The sequence below is a fragment of the Paramisgurnus dabryanus genome, chromosome 13, assembly GCF_030506205.2.
Source record: "Paramisgurnus dabryanus chromosome 13, PD_genome_1.1, whole genome shotgun sequence".
In the NCBI taxonomy this organism is placed as follows: Eukaryota; Metazoa; Chordata; class Actinopteri; order Cypriniformes; family Cobitidae; genus Paramisgurnus; species Paramisgurnus dabryanus.
This window is the reverse complement of record NC_133349.1, coordinates 21,913,407-21,938,995: the sequence shown is the minus strand read 5'-3', so window position 1 is coordinate 21,938,995 and position 25,589 is coordinate 21,913,407. Positions and strand designations below refer to the sequence as shown.

General features: G+C 42.3%; 1 protein-coding gene across 3 annotated transcripts in view; it reads right to left on the bottom strand.

Moving 5' to 3' along the window:
- Positions 1-25,589, bottom strand: part of col14a1a (collagen, type XIV, alpha 1a) — a 143,583-nt gene that overhangs the window by 44,818 nt on the left and 73,176 nt on the right. For all 3 annotated transcript variants that reach the window (XM_073811637.1, XM_065261271.2, XM_065261272.2), the window contains exons 23-28: positions 18,046-18,162; positions 13,488-13,634; positions 12,752-12,826; positions 9,683-9,822; positions 4,948-5,071; positions 7-150 (exon numbers count right to left, since the gene is read on the bottom strand). In XM_073811637.1, the coding sequence (XP_073667738.1) occupies positions 7-150; positions 4,948-5,071; positions 9,683-9,822; positions 12,752-12,826; positions 13,488-13,634; positions 18,046-18,162 (747 nt within the window). The remainder of the gene's footprint in view (positions 1-6; positions 151-4,947; positions 5,072-9,682; positions 9,823-12,751; positions 12,827-13,487; positions 13,635-18,045; positions 18,163-25,589) is intronic.

Sequence of the window (25,589 nt, the reverse complement as noted above, 5' to 3'; positions counted from 1 at the left end):
ATTCACCTTCTGTCTGCATTTCTTTAGAGATCTTGTTGACATCGTCCTGAGATCGTCCATCTGTGAGCACCACCAGGACTTTAGGGATGCCTCTCCTTACTCCTGCGTCCTCAGCGAAGATGGCCTCTTTAACGTGCTTAATGGCTCGGCCTGAATCAAGAGTCATGAGAGTAAATGTCACTGCCTTATGCCAAGAGCAAGATTTATACGGCTTCAACGACCCAGGAAAGCACAAAATACGATGGATTTCACAGGAACTTGTGTGCTGACAGAAAGATTTCTGTCTGCCAGATAGATGTATTTTGATGGGATTTTATGGCCGTGTCTGCAGAGTGGAACCACAGGAGTGTGGATCAGTACAGTCAGAAAATGAAAACTGTAACAATAAACTGTATTTTAACATAATTACTGTTCATTACAGCAAGTGAGATTATCATAATGGCATATTATGCTGCTCCTATCTAATACTTTCTTATATGAGAATCTAATTATGATATTTGGAGCATCAAAGTTTGATTTCAAACTATTTTAATCTTAATGTTCTTTAGATTATGTAGGTTGATTTAGGGGCGGTTTCCCGGACAGGGATTAGACTAGTCCCAGACTAAAATAAATGTAAGAGCTGTCCGAACTGAAAACAACTTGCACTGGCACAACGTTTTAGTAATCCCTGTCTGGGAAACCACCCCTTAATGTGTACCAGTAAATCAAAAAAATAAAGACTTTGGTCACATATATAAAATAATGTTAATAGTGTTCATTTTAATAAAAAAGTCATAAAAAAGTAAAAGGAATGCAAAAACCATCAAATTCCATTATTGTTAGCATGCGAGACAAAGCAATTATTTTCTTAAAGGATTACTCCACTTTCTTAAAAAAAATCCCAATAATTTACCCCCATGTTATCCAAAATGTTGATGTCTTTCTTTGTGCAGTCGAGAAGAAAATGTGTTTTCTGTGGAAAACATTGCAAGATTTTTCTCAATTTAAGTAAGGGATAATGTAGAGGCAGCCGCAAAATAATCCCCGACAGTGTGATCAGGACCCGACGCGAAGCAAGTAGCCGCTTATTACACGGCTACTTGCCACATAAGGAAAAAAACTGGACATGCATATGAATTTGAAACATTTTATTGGCATATTTGTTTTAAATAAACATTCTTATCTTTCCGCGAAACAATATAGTACCACCATTGTTAATTGTGGTTGTCCAGTGTTTGTCACAAGATGGCGCCAAACAGTAATCTTTATTGGCGCGGAGGGATTTTAAACATACAAGTAGTACCGGCTATGCGTTATTACTTTGGAGCGGTTATTATTTGAAAAGAACGAACCTGCAAATGTCTCAACTGACCAATCAGAATCAAGCATTCCAGAGAGCCGTGTAATAATAGACTTTATTGGGTCTCAACAGTTTACAGTTTAAATGCAGTTTAAAACTGCAGTTTCAACGCAGCTTCAAAGGGCTCTAATGGTCCCAAACGATAAGGGCATAAGGGTCTTATCTAGCAAAACAATTAGCTGTGTGACACGCCAGCACAACCTCACGTAGGGTCTCATTTATAAAACTTACTAAATCTTTACTAAAAGTCTACGTTGACACAAAAGCCGAAAATGGCATACGGCAAAAAATATTAAGACTTATAAAACAAGGCAATGTTCCCTTTATAAATCACAGATCACCTGCAAGTGTGCGTACATGAATCATCCTCAGATCCCACCCTGCAAGCCCATTATCCTGTCAAGTTTGTTTTTTATAGATCACAAGCTTTGCGTGGGAACTGGTGTACGCACGTTTCCAGCCCCGTTTTGTGCGCCAGCTTTATATATAAGCCCCGTAGTGTGAAAGCACATTGAAAGGTCATGCATGACATATGCAAAACTACTGCCCCAGTGTTTACAAGGGTGGAGAAATAGGAACATTCCGATGTTGTTGTATGTGGAATGATCCTAATTAATGTCTTTGTGTCCGTTTATTGTTTAAAATGGTCCGCAAATGTGCATTTCACATTTCTGACGCGTGACCTTTTGACATGCTTACGCATCACGTGAGGTCGCGCTGGAGCATCACACGGCTTGTGCCAGACGATAAATTGTGGTTTAACAGTGCATAGTTTTTATTTTCGTGTTGTCAATCGTTTTGATAGATAAGACACTCATGCCTCATTTGGGATCGTTTCGAGCCCTTTAAAGCTGCGTTGAAACTGCAATTTTAAACTGCATTAAAATTGTAAACTGGTGAGGTCCAGTAAAGTCTATTAAATTGAGAAAAATCCTGGAATTTTTTTCCTCAAAAAACATAATTTGTTCTCGACTGAATAAAGAAAGACATAAACATTTTGGATGACATGGGGGTGAGTAAATTATCTGTTTTTTTAACAAAGTGGAGTAATCTTTTAAGCCATTTTGTCTTTATCTACTAAAAACATCAAAATGTCAGTGGTGGCTTGTGACTGCTCATCCGAATTCAAAATATGTGTTTGTTGCGTCATGTGAACCATGTGCATCACGTGTTCTGTCAAAATAAGTGCCTGCTGCATACGCGTCAAAACCGTTTATGATAAAAGAGATGCTCACGTTCAAAAAATACACGCAAAACACTCCCTAAGAGATTATACGAGTATCTGGCAAACACGGGCGTCTCTTTTATCATAAACCCTTTAGACGCATCATAGACACGTGATGCACATAGGATTACTCGATGAGCAGAACACATATTTTGAAATGCCGAAACACACACATGACGGGCTACATATATGTTGTGACGAACTTCGCATCGTGCGCCCTCAAAAAAAGAAGTCACCGGCCGCCACTGCAAAATGTTAAATATTTTAAGTATAAATCAGAGTCTTTTATCTTACATTTTGCTCAGGTAGATGTCATTTTATTAATGGGATAGTTCACCCAAAAAAAAAATTCTGCCATCATTTACCCACCCTTATGTTGTTACAAACCTGTATAAATTTCTTTATTTTAGTGAACACAAAGGAAGATATTTTGATAAATGTTTGTACCAAACTGATCAGAAGCCCCGTTAACATCCATAGAAAAAGCAAATAGGCTTCTGATTGGTTTGGTTTCAAATATTCTACAAAATTTCTTCCCTTGTGTAGAACAAAAATATTTATTCAGGTTTGTAAAAACATTCTAGTTAGTAAATGATGACAGAATTTTCATTTTTTGAGTAAAATAACCCAAGAAATGATTCCAACACTGTTATCCTGTCATTAAGGTTCACAGACTTTGGTTTGGCTTTGTGACACGTCTCCTCACAAGATGTGTTTTCCTTATGATTGTTATTTTTAACCACACAAAGTGCAAAAAGTATTTAGCGCTGAGCGACACAAACATAACCCTGATAATAAGGATCTAAAAGCCATACACACTTGAACCGTGGGATCTAACAAGCACCACTTCCTCATTTCAATATTTCGCCATTATCACCAACTTGGCTCTGCAGCGGAGAAACATCAGCCCGGCTGCTCATTTCCAATTTGCATGTCTAATCTCTCTGAAACGTCTCAGGCTCCCCTGGCTGAGCGCGTCGCGTATTAGACACAATCCCCCCGCAAAAGCTGCACTCTGAATAAAATATGCATGCGTGTGTGAGATGCTGCATTTTGACAATATATTCGAGGGATTGAACAAGGGGACCCGTGGCTATGCCTAACTGACTTCTGAAGCTGTCTGTTTTCTTTCTGGCTTTCCTTCAGCTGCTGTCAGAGGGAGACAAATGACAGACTAAAGAAGCAGAGGGCGGCGCTGTGTGAAGTGTGAGATATTTTGCTTTAAAATCGCATTAGGACAAAAGGATTTAGACGGGGGCTCGGAGCTGCAGCTAAACGTGGCCCTAAGTGGCAAGGCACTGGTGTATGACTGACATTTAAGCACGACTTCAGGACGGCATCATTCATCAAACGTGTACATGGATGGGATTTGGTTCATTTGTGTTTGTGAGCTTCGACTAATGTCCTAACAGACTCATCATGAGGTAAAAGTTGACATCAATAAGCCCCCTCGTGACACATAATGCACACTCTAAAAAATGCTGGGTTAGCTTAACCCAGAAAATGTTTATATTTGATCAGAAAATGAGTTAAAACAACCCAGCCTTTTGGGTGGAAACAACCCAGCATAGGTTGGGTTCATCCTGATGAGCATGGACCTTCTTAATACTTCAAACCGACATACTTTTTGCAAGTTTAAATGCATTAAGTCAATCACTCTTAGCCTCGACATCATCCTTACCACATAAGCGCATGAAAGCGATTTAGGGATTAACCCTAATCTGTTCAGAATCACGGTGGTGTTTTGAATGAGCAGCCCGCTAAAGCTGAGATGAATACATACATAAGCTCATAATGTCTGGATCATACATGTCCACGGACAAATACCTTCCAGCTCTGGAGCTCATTGACATGGCGAATATGGCAGGGAAGTGTGTGTGTGTGTGTGTGTGTGTGTGTGTGTGTGTGTGTGTGTGTGTGTGTGTGTGTGTGAAGACACAGTGGGGTGGGTGCCCTGTGAAGATGTCTGCCACACGCCCGCCGCTGTTTCGCCATGAAATGAGAGGTGTTTCATTTTAAATCAAAGAAACTTGGCAAGAGCAGAAGCTTAAAGACACATGTTGTCATGCTGCTGAGTGGGCACCATGCAGTTTTTATCAAATCGATTCATGATCTGAAGTAAGGTTCTCCGTCTTGATATCCGCTACAAGATAATTAAAGCAGACTTGACAAACTGTACTGGTTCAGGTTGGTTTACGCTTGATAACGTTGATCCACAAAACTGTACTTATTTACTAACCACCCACCAGCAACACAGATTGTGCATATGAAATGCTGCAACTGAATCACAGAGAACATTATTATTACTTGTTTATCTGTCTGTCTCTAAACCATCTGTCGGTGCTATAAAAATCACTGAGGATTGTTACGTTGTACTTGCCTGTCTTGGTGTTTCCTCCCTTGTAGTTGATGCGTTGCACAGCGTCCAGCAAAGACTCCTTGTCACTGTAGGAGTTCAGCTTAAACTCAGTCCTGGCATCGTCACTGAACTGAGCAATGGCCACCTGTCAGTGACAGAGAGTTAATGTTTAGTCATTTAACACTTGCTTAAAAGTGACATAGGACGGTTATAAAATCCCTGTGGGGAAACTTTAGGGTTAAATGCCTTGTTAAATGGCAAAATGATGTCAGACACTTGGCTTGTTCCTTTTGGGTTTAAACCTTTTAATCAGATTCTAAAAGCATTATCTAACTCAAATTCTCTAAAGGGCTTTTCACACCTGAAATTGTTAACCCTGGGTTATTGTAAAACCAGGGTTAACGGAATCCTGGGTTATTTTTTTCATGTTTCACACTGTTCAAACTTAACCAGCGGTTAAGAGATAACCCTGGATATTCATAATTTGACGTTTCACACTGTGCATTCCTAAACCCTGGGTCAGGAGTCTCCAACCCAGCTCCAACACACCTGTCTGTAATTATCAAGCAACCCTGAACACCTTGATTAGCTACTTCAGCTGTGTTTAATTAGGGCCATAACATTGTAACCCTGCTTCGTTTCACACTGCATGCGTTTTGCACCACAATGCGGGGTTAACCCCATGAAAGCGGTGCTAAACCTGCTTTAAAGGATAACCCTGCTTCTAAATTACAAGTGTGAAACGATCCTTAACCCAGGGTTAAAAGCAGGGTTTAGAAGGAAGATAACCCAGGGTTAAGCGCAGTTTGAAAAGCCCTGAAGTGTGTTCAAAAACACGTCTGACATGTTTTCTTGTAAATGAGCACAATTCTTCTCCCATGCACTTAGAGGACTTTGCTGAAAGTTGTGGAGTTTAACTTTTTCCCCACCATTGATGAGTTAACTCGTCAATTAAGACAAACGCTTCCCTGCCAATGACACATTTTTCTGACAATCCGTACTTCCGCTGTTATCCACCAGGTGGCACTCTTACCCAACTTATAAAACCTGGAAGCAACCCCTTAGGGCAAATAGTAATGCTGCGTTTACACCAACCGTGGTAGAGGCATGAAGCGCGAGTGATTTCAACTTTAAGTCAATGTGATGACGCGTTGACGTGCGTCTGGAGGTCTCGCGGCGCGGATGAGGCGTTTGTCGTGGCGCGGAAGACGCGTTTCCGCCCTATTCGCACGTGTAGTTCGCGCTAATTGAGTGCCTGGCACAGTACGCTCAAATGGTGCTTTTTGTTCTTTTTGAGTTTGGCGTGAATTCCCGGCTGATGCCCGAGTGGAAAAATTTGAACTTTGGTGGAATTTCGCGCCGCGTTAACCAATCAGGAGCCAGCTTGCTGCTGTGGTGGCAGCCCCGCCCGGAGTCACTCATTCAACATGAAGGAATGCTTGATATTGTCCGTGAGCAGTCACCCGGAGCTATACAACACAAGTTCTTATTTCTATAGAGACAGAAATAAAAAGGACCTCGCTTGGAAGAGTGTTAGTGAGGACATTGCGCATCCTGGTAAGTTGTAATGCACATTTCACTTTTGAGTCACGTGACATTTATCAACCCGCGCCGTTTATTTTCCCCCTATAGTGAGGTTACCAAATACAAACTGGTAACTCTCTCGATAAATGCACAATCAACATCAGTCATTTTGCAAACAGACAACAGCATAGGACATGCCCCTCCCACAAGTAGTGGAGTTTGCCTCTGACGCGCGTCAAATGCTTGTTTTTTCTGCGCGTCTACTTCGCTCTTCACGCACGAATGCATTCAAAATGTTCAAGCGGCAAACTAGGCGTGGTAGACGCGATTTTGAAACATGGTTGGTGTAAACGCACCATAAGAACTCTGTGTATGTTTTGAGGTTCAGTCTGAATCTGATCTCTATGAAAAGTCCTTTCACTGAGGTTATCTTTTTGAAGAAACCTACACATATTTGAGAGGTGATAAAAAGAGAACAAATGAAGGTAGGATGAAACTTTTTTGTTTGAAAGCAGATGGTGTGTTCTTTCATTTGATATATTGTATGTTATATAAACTGATATATTTAATTATACAAAAAAGATTGTATTTGTGAATTACGGAAAATTTCTGTCATTTATTGTAAACGTTATTTTACAGTATTTTTTGGGAACCCCAGCTGCCAGAATTTACTGTTTTTACAGAATTTTTTACAGTGTATTTAAAAAAACAAACATTTTCTGACAGGCATTTAACTTTTGTAAAAATCATAAAAAATGCTGGTGGGGAAAGAGTTAATGGATTCTGCAAACAAAGTTGTATTTCTTAATGGCAAATTTGAAGTGAAAGTATTTGATTAACATATAATATGTGCTGAGAGCATTCGGTCAATATCGTCAATTTCATTATCTAATTTTTGACCGAGGAGGCGTTTAGCACATTTTGCATTTGAGCTCTTCGTATTTAATTCCTATTATTTTGTTGTGAAAAGAAATCAGATGTGTTATGCAGAGTTTCAAGTAGGAAAATATGGAGTTACAATGATAAAAAAGTCATGTTTATGTAAACTTTTCTTTGAACCTCCAGATAACACTCTAAAAAAGACAATAAAAATCAAAGTCATCATGCTTGTATGCTTGCTGGTACTCTGTTGATGGGTTGAGCCAATTCAAACACGCTGACATGGCCCACTGCAAATGTAAGTTCTGTTCTCACAAAACTCTCTGTCCATCTGTTCTCTTCTAGTGTGTAAAGACATGAGAAATTTTATCTGTGCCGTGTCCCACTGTTTATTTTGGCTCTGATCCTTCATTTATTTTCCTCAAACATGCCCTTTCTCCTGTTTTGACACCCTTCTTCTAAGTCCACCGCAATGATCCTTAATGCGGCTGATGGAGCCTTGATGAAAATGTTTAGAGCCCTGGACTGAGATGTCTAGACAAAAGCTATTTTTATCTAATGCTCTCTCAGGGTACTGGGTTAAATGCTAGACATTGTGGTATCATGCCCAGAACAGTCTTTCCCATGATGCCTCAGTCCAACAAACAACAGAGGCAATTTTTAAAGTAAAATTTCCCTTTCACACAAACCAGACACTGTAACTCACACTTTAACTCCGTGTGAAGTCTCAAGAGATGCAAGTGGGCTGCTGGAGATTTCGAATAACTAATTTATGAATTACATTTCGAGAGTGCCCAAATAATCTAGCTAACGTGGCAAACAGTTGCCTTGCTGTCCATTATAGAGGGTCTTGGGGAAGACGCTCTCATATTTAATAAAATGACTATTATTATATTACTTCTTCCAAGCATATTTTTATGTAGGCTAGATCTATTTATAAAAATATACAACTTTACATATAAATATAACAATTAAATGTAGAATACAGTGTGACTTCTAGAGGCAAAGATTAGCATTTATCTTTGAACAATCTTAGGGGCAGTTTACACTACAAGGATTTCAACCATAAACTGGGAATTTTTATGCGCATTGGCTGTTTGTTTACATGTCAGCAGCATTTTGGGGCCTTGAAAGTGCAAACTTTTGATGACATGTTTCAAAGTGGAAGTTTTTGATTATGAAGCCTTATAATCTTTGTGTAAACTGCGCATCTGTGAATCTGTGATATAGTGACGTCATGCCCATGTACAGTATTAATTCAAGGTTATACTCTCAAGCATGCAATAGTATAAGAAAAACAACAATGCCGGCCTACAGTACTGTGTTTGTGCTGCTCAAGACACGAGATCATTAACGCTTCTCCAACAAAGTTAACAAAATTTTGTAGCTTAATAGTGCAGGGTCATTTCTTATGGACATCTTAACAAAAATGCTTGATGCTTTTGCTGTCTTGGTTGTATTTATGGCTCTGTAGAAGAATGTGTAGGTTTCTTTATAAAGTAACATCGCCATCTACTGGCCTGGCACGAATAATTCAGCATTTTATTGTCTTTGTAAACACAGATCTTTTTGACAGCTTGTCGTGTGTACGTGACACTTTTTATCATGTTTACTACATTGTTCTCAAATAAAAATGTCCTTGATAATAAGAACTGTTTGTTCATACATTGATCTATGGAGGTAAGACCAGCATACTTTCAACTAAAGTTTTGGACTTTGATAAGCCGTAGTGCAACCCAGTCCAACCTTCTCATTTCACAGACAGAGTACTTTACTTATTTAAAAAAAAAAACTTTAAGGTCGATAAATCTTGCTTGTTCACTAACAGGCAGTGACTCATATTTTTTGGCTGATTTGTTGTGTTTTTTGCCTTCATGAGCCATTAAGCCCGGAGTATGGTCTGTTTTTTACGTCTACGCAAATGTTTGTGCACGGTCGAGCTCATTGGCTTGCAAAGTATAGTTTATTTATAGTTTATTCGCTATGCGTACAATGTACACAGGGTTTCAAAAATTGTGCAATGAGCACAGTGCGCGGACTGAACACGTAAACATTTTTAAAACTTCGGCCTTTAGCATTCAAGTACGGACTGTGGAGATGCATTTGATTGGCTGGGCCTAATGAAGGACTAGCTGTCACTTAACTAGCTTTAAGTTGGTTCAAGGCTCCCATGAATATACAAAGTACGGCAACCTAACATAAAAACTGTGAGATCCTGAGCTGAACTTTTAGAGGTTCATCTGAAATGTGCATCTAAAGTGTTAAAATGATAAAAAATATATATTATATGATATAAACAGATAAAAAAGTTTGAGGTAGGCTGGATTTAATAAATATTTCATGCATATCACACCTGTGTTCCCTCGGGACCAATCACGTCAAGCGCGCCGGTTGTGCTGTATAGAAAGCGGATAATCTTCTGAAAGTTGTCATCTCCGATACTCCAGGAGCCATCTACAAGAAAGGCCAGGTCTGCCCTGGCTTCTTTGCAAACTAGAAGTGAAGGTTTGAAAAAAGGCAGAGAGAAAGAGAGACATGAAGTGAGTGAAAAATCACAAACTAAAATAAGAATTCTCATTACTGTCTTAGCGCTGCAGTACAACAAATGTCTAATACTTTCAAACACTTCCCTTTCTCACTGACAAGATTTCCATCATCACTAAAACAAGGATTTAATGAATTCCCTGCTACCTTTCCTCTTCCTTGCTTAAGCCAGACTGTTATATAGCAGGATTTAGTGTTAAGCATATTGTCTGTCCTCACTGACAATGCAAACAGGCTAACAATGCAAAGAATTGCAAATAAAGCCATTTAAATTTTACAAATAAAGGGCTCATTATAGTTGTGCCTACATCCTAAGGCATAGCAGCGATGGCGTAGGATACACGTCGGTTTTCATACTTCGTGCAAACACACATGCAGACCGCTGGTAGGCAGTATCCACGCATGTAACCACAGTACCAGCACGACCGTCAATGAAGAAGCAGCTTGGCCAGTTTAACCCACAAGCGAATAAGAAACAGCAAATTGTTGTGTATGTTTTGAGAAGACTCGCGTTTTTTCGTGATCGTATCACACATTTTTGTTTATGTTTCATTGTCATGTATTGGTTACTCAACTGCTTTTTCCTATTGTCAAACCACTGTCTCTTCTGTTTAAAGTTAGATTTGGTGTTTGTGTTAGGATGTCACTTTAAAGGAGCATTGCGTAGGTTTCTAACCGTTACGGACACCAGTGGCCGTTAAAGAAACTGCAGCCAGTCTCATGCTCGTTCTCAATGCGCACACATGTACAAGCATGACAACAACAACCAGGGTTGCCGTAGCAACCACAGACAGCTCATTGAGATTCACCAGCATGTTTACAGATGTAAAAAGATGTAAAAGTTACAGTACTGTAAGGTTATTGTTTGACAGACCATATTTTAGTAAAATGTTGCAGTACTACTTTATATTTTTAACTGAAGTCTACTTCTAAAAGTTTTGTAACACTACACTGTAAAACACTCTCACAATCTTAATGCACTCGTGCTCTGAATAAAGATAATTGATATAAGACAGTAACTTTTGAAACGGTCCTGTGGCTGGCTAAGTTACCTACCATCCATATTTGGCTAGCATGCTATCGTTAGCATTACACCACAAAAACAATAAAATAGTATATTACAAATGGCCTGTAACTATGTGTCACCTTTGCAGTAAAAAGAAAGCCAGCTCGGGGTCTGTTTTCATACCCAGCGCTGACCAGAGCTCCCTCCAAGAATCAAATGCCAATCTGATGTTGACTTTTGTCTTTGCCCCGACGCCGGTCACGCTCTATTTTGGCCGCACTAGATAAGGATTTATTTTTTTAACTTACGAGGAGTTTCCGTGGGTGTCTGGATTGTGCTGGTGGTTGGTCGCTTCTTTTCGTTTGCAGAGTCTATTTGAAACATGCTAGCGATTGCCGCTGTTTACTAATGGCTGCGTTACGCGTCTATATAGAACGCCCAAGTAGACGAGCAAGCGCATGACGTCACATTTTGAATTTTCGCGCCAATTCGGACCCGACTCCTCCACCCACAATAGAGCCTACAGGCTGATAAAGACAACCGTGGAGGACAGTCAAGGTGTCATTCTTTCTATTACATTATAGTTGGCTCATAAATATACAAATTAAAACTCTATTTTAAAGATTTTTTTAATTAATAAGCTACATAATGCCCCTTTAAGTATTGGTTTATACTATTTGTTTTAGGATTTTTTTTCTATTTTTTGATTTTTAAACCATTGTTGCCTGGCGTTAAAGGTGAAGTGGGTAAATTTTAGCGGCATCTAGTGGTGAAGTCGCGAATTGCAATCGACGCTCAGTCCACCATTCACCGAAACACATAGAGAAGCTACGGTAGCCACCACAGGACAAACATGTCATCGTCGGAGACAACTTAGTAAAAAAAAGTTTGTCGGTTAAGGGCTGTTGTAGAAACATGGCGGGACAAAATGGCGACTTCCATTTAAGGGGACCTGCAGTGTATGTAGATAAAAACAACAAATTCTAAGGAAATAAAAACATAACGGTTCATTATGAAAGGTCTTTATACACCACTGATAATATAGTTTTGTATATTATGTTGCATTTCTGCCAAGAGATCTTTCTAAAAGTTACACACTGCACCTTTAAGATTAGAGTTGGGTAAGGATGTCATTTTATGTAAATCTAGCCCTAAACTGAAGGGACAATGGTAAGAAAATAGGACAAAACAGTTGACAATGACACATTCATTTTTGATACGATCATAAAAAAACGCGGAAATTCGTGACAGTATAAAAAAAATTATCAAAAAATTACATGACTATAGGTACGTAATTTTTGTGAGACTGGGCTGTTCATGCCAAGAGTTTATCAGGGTGATGGTTTATGAGATGCAATAAACATTCATGGGTCAAAGTGAGAAGTGAATGATCTAAAAATCATTTTTAAGAGGTTTGAATAAGTCCCATGTGCTGTGGTGTTTGGGAGACTTATTTATTAAGTAGGGAGCGACTCAGAGAACAAAGAAAGGTTAGCTGTCAGTAGAGATGTACTTTAGTAAAAGGTCACATAACACACAGGGACACGGCCCAAAAAGCAGAAAAACAACCACTGTCAGGCCAGTTTAATGCACTCTAATATGGTCGAAAAATCTCTATGTTCTCGACGCCTTCATCTAGACAGCAGTAAAATGAAATGGGGATTTTTGGTTTTCCCCTATAAAAAATGCAGAAGAGATCTAAACAATTCTCAAACATCACATATTTGTTATACTGTAGCTGCACTATGCTTATTGGAAGGACTTACTGTAGGGAAGCATTTAAAACAAACTTGATACATTAATAAACATGACTGAGAGCGCCATTAAGAAAGATGAGGAGAGAATGAACTGTCCACCAAATTGATGATTTACCTTCTTTAGCTGGTGGGATGGTGGGAGGAGGGATTGTGGTGGGGGCTGCGGTCGGTGGTTGGGTGGGTACTGGAGCTACAGAAACAACAAAACAAAACATATTGTATAAATACAGTGTTTATCATACAGAATTTGCAGATTTCGAATTGTGGTTTTAATGGAAACCAACTATAAAGACCAGTAGCTCCTCTGAATTTTATTGTAAACGTTTACATTTTCAGATTTTAACCTCCTAAGACCTGTATGTTCACATATGGACATCACATTTTTTTATGTTTGCACCATAATACTTAATTCTGTGTAACTGGAACATGGACAAATACACTGCTTCATGTTTAGAAAAAATATTTGGTTATTATATTTATTGGTTCTTCCTAACCCCAAAATAGCTGGAAGAAATCTGAAACAAAAGACAAACCACAGCTCGGGTCTTAGGAGGTCAATTAAAGTTATAAGGGCACATGAATAAAAAAAAAAAAAATGACCCACACGAATAAATTGTTTATAATGAACATAAAAAAATGGGAATTACAAATATCGCTCCTATCTTAACTCCCCAATAAACTTTAGTCATCATAATATGTCAACTAGACTTGATTCTGCCCTGATGCATTTTTCGACATGTCATTGCTTTAACAATCACTCCCACTAAAACCAACTCTACATATTTTTCAGATAAATCAGTATTGTCTATAGTGGCCTGAAACATGTAGTCGTGAGCTTGAACAGTATTTACAAGTGGTTGCTGTGGTTGTGACGGCAGGTCCCTCCATGTCCTGTAAAAGGGTGGAGACGCTGATTTTGTAAGGGGTGTTTGGGTAAAGGTTGAAAAAACAATGTCTGGACGTTCCACCGCCAAGCCTCACTTCCTCTTTTTCATTGTCTACAAATAGAAAAGAATTAAGTTAAAACATGATAATAAATACAATATGCCAAAACAAAGCAACACAAACACTAATAAAATGGAATGCACATGTCAAATCACTTTGAAATAATAATAAAAGCCTCTGCCATACGAATAAATGAAACTGCTTTCTCCAGCAAACAATTTGGCTAATTACTCAGACAGTACAATTACAGCCTTCAAGCTACAAACAAAGCCTGGTGTTTGAAAATCGCAAACACGGTAGCGCCATAGCAGCACTGAAGTGTTGTTATTTTTAACACATGTGCTGCTGCTCTAACAGCTATTTTTTTGGTAATCACTAAGTCTCGATTTACGTACAGTTCCTTTCATTTACATCATGTCTTTGGAAATGTAGAAATAACCCAGAGTAAGAGACAACAGAATGGCTGTGTATCACCTTTATAGCTGGGATTATTCCAGACCTGATGAGAAAATGGCCAGTGTGTGAGCACAGAATGGATAGCCTTGTATTCAGCCATGGGTTCAATGCTTTAATCGCTTTAATCAGAAGCTGAAAACTGCAGGGAAATGTGCACACCGTAATAATCGTCTCAGGCTTAAGAGTAAAAAGACAAGACTCAAGTGAACCAAACCAATAATTTTTGATCTTCAGTTCTTTTTAAGCAAATGCGTTCTGTCTGACGCCGACTTTCGTTTTCTCTTTTTCTACTACCTCATCGATCTCTTTGTTGTGTTTGTGATGGCAGACGGTAATATCCAGCAGCTTGGCTTGGTTCATACATCTTAATTTGTCTGCCATTAAGCAGCTGTGTCCACGGGGACGATGAATGGCTGGGAAGGCTATTCACACAAGCAGTCTTATACAGTTACTACTAGATTAAAGGGGAAAATGTTTTCTTTTTCTTCATTTTAATAAGATGTTTCCCAAAGCACCTCTTTCTGGACTATGATATTATAAAAAGGTCTCTAAAGTATTTTATGTACAAAAATTAGGATTTATTAAGGTGGTTTATCTTTCTATTTTCCAATAATAATGTGGGCTGTGAAAATGTGAAACCTGATAATAAGATCAACAATATTCCCTCGCTCACACGTGTTTTGATTTTGCCGAGCCCATCAAACAATGGGATATGACATTTGCCTATTACAAATCCATCTCTGCGGAATAGCGGCTAGCGATCGCTTCAGCCCAGCTCAATAAACAGCAGGATCGTACTTTAAGCATTTGTTTCAACAAACTGCACTTCTTAGTCCAGTCACATCCCTGACACAAGCGGGACACATTCTCCCCTCCCCACATTTGCACAGAGGAATGAACCAATTCGCCATGAGATCTTAGCACTGAAATGCATGCGTTTGACAGTAAAAATACAGTATAATAAAAGTTATCAACGTTTGTAAGTAACTGTATTTGATCTTATAATGTCCAGTTGGGAATATAAGCAATAATAATAAAGTTTTTAAAGTAGTAGTTATAATATATTTGTATACTTTAGGCACAGCTGGCTACCGAGTTATACAGTGGTGTTTATGGGTAATTTTTACTTTGCAGTCATACATTAAAAAGAAAAATGCTTCTTTCAAATAAAGAAATACATAAATCTAGTTTTAAGTAACATATGTGACCCTGAATCACAAAACTAGTCATAAATAGCACAGGTATAGTAATAGCAAAAATATATATATATATATATATATATATATATATATATATATATATATATATATATATTGTATTGCATGGGTCAAAATTATTGATTTCTTTTAATGCCAAAAATCATAGGATATTAAGTAAAGATCATGTTCCATTAAAATATTTTGGACATTTATTTTTGTAAATTTGTAAAAATGTCATTTATGCTTAGGACTTCATTTGGACAACATTAAAGGCAATTTCCCTCAATATTTCGATTTTTTGCATCCTCAGATTCCAGATTTTCAAATAATTGTATCTCGGGCAAATATTGTCCTATCATAACAAAGCATACATCATGGAAAGGCTTATTTATTTAGCTTTCAGATGATGTATAAATCTTAATAAAAAAAATTTTTACTCTTGATCATGACCATTTTGTGGTCCAGGGTCAGATATTATAAACGTTTTAAATGTGTCCCTTTATTTACTTTTTGCTCATTAGAGTTGCAAATTCTTATAAAAAACCCAAAAAAAGAAAATTTGGATTTGCTACTTGTGTACCATACTGCTGTCAGTACCGTTACACCAAGTGTTTTTATTATACTATATTTAGTTAGCATGGTAACCAACAGTGATATAGCAGCACATTTCTGCCAGAATTTGAAGATCATAAATGTAATTAATTTTAATGGTGTGGTAGCAGATTTATTAGTCATCATTACTAAACTTCAAGTCAAAAGGGTCCCAATTATGGATCCTTATATCTTTGGTGAGCAGTTCTGTGTGTGTCTCCACAAGAACCCCGTTGCTATGTTTGCCAGTCAAATCCTTTTTTTCTCCAGGATCCGCTTTTAATAGCACAACTGAGCTGGTGACTATCTGAGCAGTGATACACTGGAAATGGGACAGAACGTTTGCAGGATTGCAAGATAAGCAGAGGCGGTGGGGTATCACAAAGGAATAAGAAAAGCAATAACGAGAAACAGGCTTTTGACTTCGGCTATTTTAATAAATTTGAATTGAAACCATGTTGCAAGCCAGCAGAGCAGCATGCATACAATAAAAGAGAAGTCCTGTGATGTGCAGAGGCTTTGAATTACTTATGTGCTGAAATGTGCCATAATATCTCATTCACTTATAGAAACAAAGCTGAAATTGAACATGTCAATACTTGAAAAGAGTAAGGGTGTCACGGTCTCGATTTTAAATCGAAATCGATCGAAATTAAGTCACAACCTCGAACTTCGAATTAAAAAATGGAATCGTTGATGCTGCCACGCCCCTATTTCACATCCGGTTGGCTTGCCAAGCGAAAAAAAAACATGTGTTGAGTGCTGCGAGTCAATCTCCTTTAACTTAGCTAGCTACAGCCAGTCAAAAGATAGCATGGCAGATGCAGGAGAAACCACGTGAGCTGCTCTTTACATGGGAAACAATAACAAGCGCCTCCCGGCTTTAGCTGAACTCAATCAGAATAGAGCATGCACGTGTGCACGGCAAAACGGTGTCTGTGCCAGGACCGGTCGTTTCTCTAAACTGAGGTCTGTTTAAGCTTCCCAACAACTTATTTTAGTTGAAAACAGTTATGAAAACAGCATTTAATCATTACTTATTGGGTTATAGTCTCACAATCTCATCTGACGGTAATAAAAGCGTGTTTTTAAGGTGCAATATACTGACAGGAATGTTGATCTGACAGGAAGTTTTGTTTTATTAGGAATGTGCAGGTAGCATATTTTTCCACTGGCAGCACGATTAACATGGCAGGGCATCTACGGGTTCAAGATCAGATATTTTATTTCATAAAAGTCTATTCTAAAAATGCCATTGCATTTTTGTGCTTTGAAAAAAAAGAAGTACAAATTAAGAATCGAATCATGACCTTATAATTGAATATGTAATCGAATCGAGCATTTGGAGAATCGTGACACCCCTAGAAAAGAGTGGTTTTGTTTAAGAATTTTAGTTCTGGGAACAGATTAATCGTAATTAATCACAAACAAAATAAAAGTGATTTTTAGCATAATATACAAGTGTGTGCTGTGTGTAATTATTATGTATATATAAATACACACACATGCATGTATGTATTTAAGAAACATTTACATGTGTATATATATTTCATTATATTTTTATATATTCTATATTTATATATAGACCGTTTCATCGGACGGACGTGCGGTATATAAATGCAATACGCGTCTGGTCCAACCTTTAGTTCCGGTTTCAGTTTTTTAATGGTCTGACAATTTTCTAAACTGAACTCTTAAACAAATACCTTGTCGAAAATAACAAATGTTTTGGTTTCCTAGGTAACCTACGTGTTGTTGTTATTTAGCTTGTTATATAAATAAACTACGTTTAAAGTACTTTGTTGTATTTATTCTTAGCGGAGTTTACCGGAAGTTATGTGTTGACCACGGACACCGCTTGTTTATGTTGTTACTGCTGAAACCGTCTATATCGGTTTCAGCAGTAACAACATAAACAAGCGGTGTCCGTGGTCAACACGTAACTTTATATATATATATATATATATATATATATATATATATATATATATATATATATATATATATATATATATATATATATATACATTTTCTGAAATGTATATATGTGTGTGGGTGTGTTTAAATATAGATAATAATTACACACAGCATACACACATATATTATGCAAAAATACACTTTTATTTTGTATGTGTATGTGATTAATCACGATTAATCTTTTCCCAGCACTATTAAGAATGCATTACCCATGTTTGTGATGTGTGTATGTATTACTCACTGAGAACTGATTCAATGGTAACTCTGTAGAGAGAGGCGTGACGTTGTGGTTGCCACTGGGCACACATGCTGGTACTGTGGACCTTGTATGTGTTGAGATTGTTGACCCCCAGAAACACTGTAAGGTAGAAAAAAGACAAGCCACTGTGAAACACACACATTTTTTTGTTAAATCAACTCAGATAACTAAAATAGTTGAAATATGTCAACTTTATTTTATAAGTTGTAGCAACTTATCTGTAGTCCAGATAAATAATAGTAGATTGAAATTACTTGTAAATCTGAGTTGATTAAACAAAAAAATTAAAGGCAGAATTTTTTACATTTTACAGTATATATCTATATTTTTTACAGTGTACAGTAGACCCTGTATAAATCTATATGTTACAGCAAACCTATAGTAAATCTGGTGATCTTATTTACAGTAATGCTTTAACCACATAAATAAATATATTTTATATACTTGTATTTCTTATAGAAAACTTATAAAATGTCATTATAAAACAAGTTCATTTTGATAAGTAAGCTATCGTCTCGGTTACGTATGTAACCCTCGTTCCCTGAAGGAGGGAACGGAGACGTCACGTCGTGACCGACGAATTGGGAACTCGCTTAGAGAGACCAATCTGCTTCGAATACTACTAAAACGCCAATGAACTTGGCATTGAGATATTTGCATAATGCTGGCGCCGCCCCGCCAGGTGCGTATATAAGCAGCAGGTGCAAATAGGGAAATTAGCTTCATTTCGCTGAGAAAGCCGGAAAGTGTGACCGGCCGATAAACAGCAGGGAGCAGCCCTGTGGCGACGGGACGTGACGTCTCCGTTCCCTCCTTCAGGGAACGAGGGTTACATACGTAACCGAGACGTTCCCTTTCAGTCGGTCACTACGACGTCACGTCGTGACCGACGAATTGGGAATCCCTACCAAAACGCCACTAAGGGCTGACCTCTTCCAGTGTCTGCGTAAAGCCCTCCGGTTCCACTTAAGGATAAGGAGAATTAGGTTTTAAGGCAGAAGGCCGGGCACTAGATGTTCCTTTAACCCCACAGTAGTGCCAGCGACTGGGAAGCGCCCTATCTGAGTGGTATAGGGACGCTGCGGAAGCCACCGCCCTGTTAAGGGCTATTGGTGGGCGAAAGTCAACCGTAGTTGAGATATAAATGACAGCCGTGGCTGTGTAAGCAAAGCAGTGCTCTGCTGAGGGAAACGTGGGCTAGTAGGATTAACCCCACGGAAAAATACTCACAAAGGAACCCGATGGGACGCAATGTGGATGCCCGAGCCAAACACATAGGTTCGCGAGGATGCAGCTAGTGAGAGGCTGGCAGCGGATGCTCCGCAACATCAGGCTGCCAAGGCAGCGGAGGAGACAAAACAGAGTACTACGCATTTTTGTCCTGAAGGCCTTCCATACTGACAGTTATTGTGTAGCGTCAGTCGGAGGCTGCAAGCCGACCTGCGAGCCTGTTCTCTGTGCTTCCCCTAACGAGGAAAGAACACGAGAGGAGACAGGCTCGACACGAACACTGTAAAATCTAGTGAACGTATTAGGTGTCGCCCAACCAGCAGCTCTGCAGATGTCTGTTAGCGAGGAACCACGAGCGAGTGCCCAAGATGAGGCAACACTCCGTGTGGAGTGCGCTCTCAGATTAAATGGACAAGGAATGCCCTGCAGATTATAAGCAAGGGCGATAGTATCGACTATCCAATGAGACATCCTCTGCTTAGTGACAGCTTTCCCTCTCTGCTGACCACCGTAACAAACAAAGAGCTGATCTGAGGTCCTAAGGCTTTGTGTGCGATCCACGTAGATGCGTAGCGCTCGTACGGGGCATAATAAAGCCATGGTCGGGTCTGCCGCCTCCGCGGGCAAAGCTTGCAAGCTCACCACTTGATCTCTGAAGGGAGTAGTGGGAACTTTGGGCACGTAGCCTGGTCTGGGTCTCAATGTAACACTCGAGACAGCAGGGCCAAACTGAAGGCACGAATCGTCGATAGAGAATGCATGAAGGTCACCTACCCTCTTAACAGAGGCCAATGCGAGTAGGGTCAGAGTTTTCATTGATAAAAACTTCAGACTCGCAGACTGCAAAGGCTCGAATGGGTTCTCCCGCAGGGCTTTCAGCACCATGGACAGGTCCCAAGGAGGAATAGAGGGAGGGCGCGAGGGGTTTAGCGCCTCTTAAAAACCTAATAACTAAGTCGTGCTGGCCGACTGATCTGCCATTAATAAGTGAGTGATGAGCAGAAATAGCAGCGATATCAACTTTAATGGTGGAGGGTGACAGCCTACCATCTAACCGGCGTTGAAGGTATGAAAGCACAATATTAATGGGGCATTCTCGGGGGTCCTCGCGTTGCGAAGAGCACCAATCGACGAAAAGGTTCCATTTAAGCGCGTAAGCCCGCTTGTGGACGGAGCTCGAGCCGCGGCGATGGTGTTAGATATCGCTTGCGATAAATCACCTAAACCTTGTGCGCGCTCAACGACCATACGTGGAGATCCCACAGGTCGGGGCGCGGGTGCCATAATGTGCCCCCTCCTTGAGAAAGAAGGTCCTTCCTCAGGGGAATCCGCCAGGGAGGGGCTGTCGCGAGGAGCATTAGTTCTGGAAACCAATTCCTGGTCGTCCAGTAAGGAGCGACCAGTAGAAGGCTCTCCTCGTCCTGCCTGACTTTGCACAGCGTCTGTGCGATTAAACTCACTGGTGGAAACGCGTATTTGCGCATCCCCCGCGGCCAGCTGTGTGTCAGCGCATCCACGCCGAGGCTGCCCTCGGTTAGTGAATAAAACAGGCGACAGTGGGTATCGTCCGGGGACGCAAATAGATCTATCTGCGCACGACCGAACTTCCTCCAAATTAGCTGTACCGTCTGGGGGTGGAGTCGCCATTCTCCGGGGCGCGCAGCTCGGGAAAGCGCGTCTGCCGCTGTATTGAGTGAACCCGGAATGTGAATGGCACGAAGGGACCTCAGATGCTTCTGACTCCAAAGGAGGAGATGACGGGCGAGATGCGACATGTGACGAGAGCGCAAACCGCCTTGACAGTTGATATACGCAACGGTCGCAGTGTTGTCGGTGCGTACTAGTACATCCTTCCCTCGCAGCTCCGTAGCAAAGCGTACGAGTCCCAGATATACAGCCCACAACTCGCGGCAATTGATATGCCAGTGCAGCTGGGGTGCTGTCCACACCCCCGAAGCTGCAAGCCCGTTGTACGTGGCTCCCCACCCCGTGTTGGATGCATCTGTGTGTACAACAGCATGCCAATAAATCTGTCTCATGGAAACCCCTGCTCTCAGAAACGCAGGGTCTAACCACGGAGTGAATGTTAGACGACACGCAGGTGTAATGGTTACACGGTGAATGCCGGCGCGCCACGCTCTCCTCGGGACTCGATCGTGAAGCCAACGCTGAAGCGGTCTCATATGGAGCAGCCCGAGCGGTGTCACGGCCGCGGCTGCTGCCATATTTCCCAGGAGCTTCTGAAATTGTTTCAGAGGGACCGCGTTCTTCCCTCGGAAAGAACCAAGGCAAGTCAGAATTGATTGGACGCGCGCTTCTGTTAAACGTGCCGATAAATCGATCGAGTCCAGTTCCATCCCGAGAAAAGAGATCCTCTGCGTGGGACAAAGTTTGCTCTTTTCCCAGTTGACCCGAAGACCCAGACGGGCGAGATGCCGAAGCGTTAAGTCTCTGTGCTCGCAAAGCGTCCGCCGAGAATGCGCTATTATAAGCCAATCGTCGAGGTAAGCCAAAATGCGAACACCGCTCTCTCTCAGGGGCTTTAACGCCGCTTCCACTACTTTCGTGAATACACGGGGAGAGAGAGACAGCCCGAACGGTAGTACTTTGTATTGGTATGCCCGCCCCTCGAACGCAAAGCGCAGAAACGGTCTGTGGCGAGGGAGAATGGACACATGAAAGTACGCGTCTTTCAGATCTATTGCTGCAAACCAATCCTGGGGCCGTATTGACTGAAATATCAGTTTCGGCGTTATCATTCTGAAGGATCGTCTTTGGAGAGATCGGTTCAGAACGCGCAAATCCAAGATCGGCCGTAACCCACCGCCCTTCTTTGGAACTATGAAATACGGGCTGTAAAACCCTGAGCTCATCTCGGTTGGAGGGACCGGTTCGATCGCGTCCTTCGCCAGGAGGACATCGAGTTCTGCACGCAGTACATGTGCATCGGACGCTTTCACTGTAGTGAAACGAATGCCCGAGAATTTGGGTGTGTGCCGGTTGAATTGAATTTCGTAACCGAGGCGGATCGTGCGTAATACCCATCGGGACGGGCTGGTAAGCTGAAGCCAAGCTTCCAGAGACCGTGCGAGGGGAATTAACGGCACAACCGGAGAGCTCGCGGTGGGGCAGACGAGCGGAACAGGTGAGACTGCCGGTGCGCGCGCCGTAAGAGCGCACGCAGCTACAGTGTGTGTGCGTGTTGTGACACTGACCTGAGACCGCTGAGGGAGCTGGTGGTCCGGTCTCCGCAGTGGAGAGCTCGGACTCCTCAGAACCCCCGCTGGCGATGGAGGAGAGGGAGGATGAGCAGATGAATGCCCGCTCACATCTCTCTCGATCCTCTGGAGACCTGGAGAAGGAATAGAATGCACTCTTTTTGTGGTTTTGTGGGTGCCGGCTGAGAAGCCGGCGGAACAGAAACAAAACGAAACCAAAGATTTTCCACCCGGCCCTCCTCCGGGGGAAGGAGCGGTGCGTTCACCGTCTCCCGAAGAGTGATCCCATCCGAATCCAGGTCGCCCGTCTCAGGGCCGCTTAGATCCCCGTCTGCGACCACGGGAAGCGGGTTGAGCGGGCGGGGCGGGCTGTCGACGGCTGTTCCCCCTCCGTTGTCTGGATGATTTCCTAGGGGGGGGGGGGGCGGAGGCAGCCGCCGCAGGGCGCCCTCGGCGAGGAGCAGACTGGGCAGCCGGTGCTGGTGGACGAGAGGCAGGCCTCTTGCGCCGGGGCATGATCTTGGAGATCGCTTCAGTCTGCTTCTGAGCGGCGGTGAATTGCTGCGCAAAAGACTCCACCGACTCGCCGAATAGGCCAGTCTGTGACACTGGAGCGTCCAGGAACTTGTTCTTGTCCGCTTCCGTCATGTCAGCCAGACACAACCATAGGTGGCGTTCTTGGACCACGAGTGTAGACATCGCACGACCAATCGCCTGCGCCGTCACCTTCGTAGCGCGGTGAGCCAAATCAGTGGCAGCCCGCAGCTCCGAGAAGACGGGTGAGTCGTGTCCTCCCTCATGCAGATCTCGTAAGGCCTTCGCTTGATGGACCTGCAGCAAAGCCATTGCATGCAGAGCCGAAGCCGCCTCTCCACAAGCCTGATGGGCAGCGCCCGTTAAACCGGACGACTGTCTACAAGCCCGAGAGGGAAGGGTTGGGCGGTCCTTCCAGGAGGCAGCGGTGGTCGGACACAGCTGCATCGCGACGCCCCGCTCCACAGGGGGGATCCCCGTATAACCCTTAGCGGCTCCGTTGGTGAGGGAGGTGAGGGGGGAGGGCTGAATCGGCCGTAACCGGGTAGAATACGGCGACTTCCAAGTCCGTGACAGCTCCTCGTGCACCTCGGGGAAGAAAGGTACTGGTGGAGAGGGCTGTGAAGCCCGGGCAGCTCCGAAGAACCAATCATCCAGGCGGGACGGTTCGGGCTGAGGGGGGTTAACCCACTCCAACCCTACGGTCTCCGCCGCTCGAGAGAGCACAGCCACCATCTCCGGGTCAAACTCCGGCGTCACGACCCGACCAGAGGGAGGAAGAACGTCGGAGTCAGCTTCGGAAAGAGGGGCTCCACCCTCGGGTGTTGCGGTCGAAGCGGGTCCAGAGGGAGGCGCAACGGATTCTACAGCGCTCGTAGAACACGAGGCTGCAGTCTCCATAGGCACCTCTACCGGCTGAGGACGGGAAGGCTGAGAGCCGGAGGACGAATCCCCCGACCGGCTCAGCACAGTTAGACGCAGATCGTCCTTAGAGACAGGGCATGAAATTAACACCCGACCACGCGCCAAATGCGGGTGGATTTTGCAATTGGCGGGTAACACTGTCAATCTACCAGCCACATTGGCGGGTAGCCAATGCGAATCAGTGATGCGCGGGTCATTGTATAAACAACCCACTCCCGACCGACATTTTCAACTAACGCGCCCACAATTGTTCAAAATAGTTTTTAAACTCGACCGACTGACCGCGGCCCGAATATCATTAAAATATTTTTGAATGACTCGTAACCGGCACCCGCTCATTTCTTATCAACCTGCGCATATCACCGAGGCAAATTGAGTGATTCATTGAGAGGATGCGACTGCTGTTTCGCAACGTTCATGCGATTGGAAAGAAGATGAGGCACTTCTCTGACTACGTTTGGATGTGCGAGTAAGTATTAAACTGTTGGTGAGATGGGATGAGAATGTAATGCTGACATAGGCTACAGTACAATCACAGTTGCACCGATGTGTAGTGCTGCTGTGACGGATCAGAACTATTGATGTGTAAACTTTAGAGAGAGTTGCGCTACTATGCCTTATACTGTAGTACATTAACATACATTTTGCGAATAGAGTAATGAAAAACAACGTATGTGCAACGTTTATGTGTGCAGATTGTGCCCCCTCCGTCTCTGTATGCGTGTGCGGGTTTTAGGGCACTCAATAGGGCACATTTATATATTTATTTATTTCATACAATAAAGACAGTGTTATCATTCACTATTCAGGCAAAAAAAAAACTGTCTGGTAAAAAGTCTCTGTGGCAGGTGGATTTCTAAATCCACCTGCCACAGTGGCTGGTGGTCAAAAAAGTTAACTTCAGGCCCTGCTTAGAGAGCTTCGCGGCCGCTCCGTGGCGGCGGTCAGAACTCACCGGACGCGGACGCCGTTCCCGTAGAAACGACAACCGCCTGCGTAAATCCAGCAGGGACATCTCCTCGCAATGAGAACATGCACCCCCAGCGAACGCAGCCTCCGCATGCTCGATGCCCAAGCATGAAAGACAGCGCTCGTGACCGTCCTTTGGACCCATGTACTTGCCGCATCCAAGAACACACGGACGAAAAGCCATCCTGAAAAGGACGCTGATCTCCGGATATACGAGAGAGTGGCTGCCTTTAACAAGGCACAAAGCTCTCCGTATCACTCTTTTAGGGAAATTCACTCTTAGATGCTCAGTTGATGATGCGCACAGGGATCAGCAACGCACTCACTAATAACTCAAAACAAAAAAGATGCAGAGTAGTGGAAAACTGCGGCGTCCGCTGTGGTACTGCTTGTCCAACCAACTTCAGCAATCGTTTCCCACCAGAGCAGAGAGTAGCTTCTCAGTAGCAGATACTGCCGGCTTTCGAAGCGATAAAAAGCTAATTTCCCTATTTGCACCTGCTGCTTATATACGCACCTGGCGGGGCGGCGCCAGCATTATGCAAATATCTCAATGCCAAGTTCATTGGCGTTTTAGTAGTATTCGAAGCAGATTGGTCTCTCTAAGCGAGTTCCCAATTCGTCGGTCACGACGTGACGTCGTAGTGACCG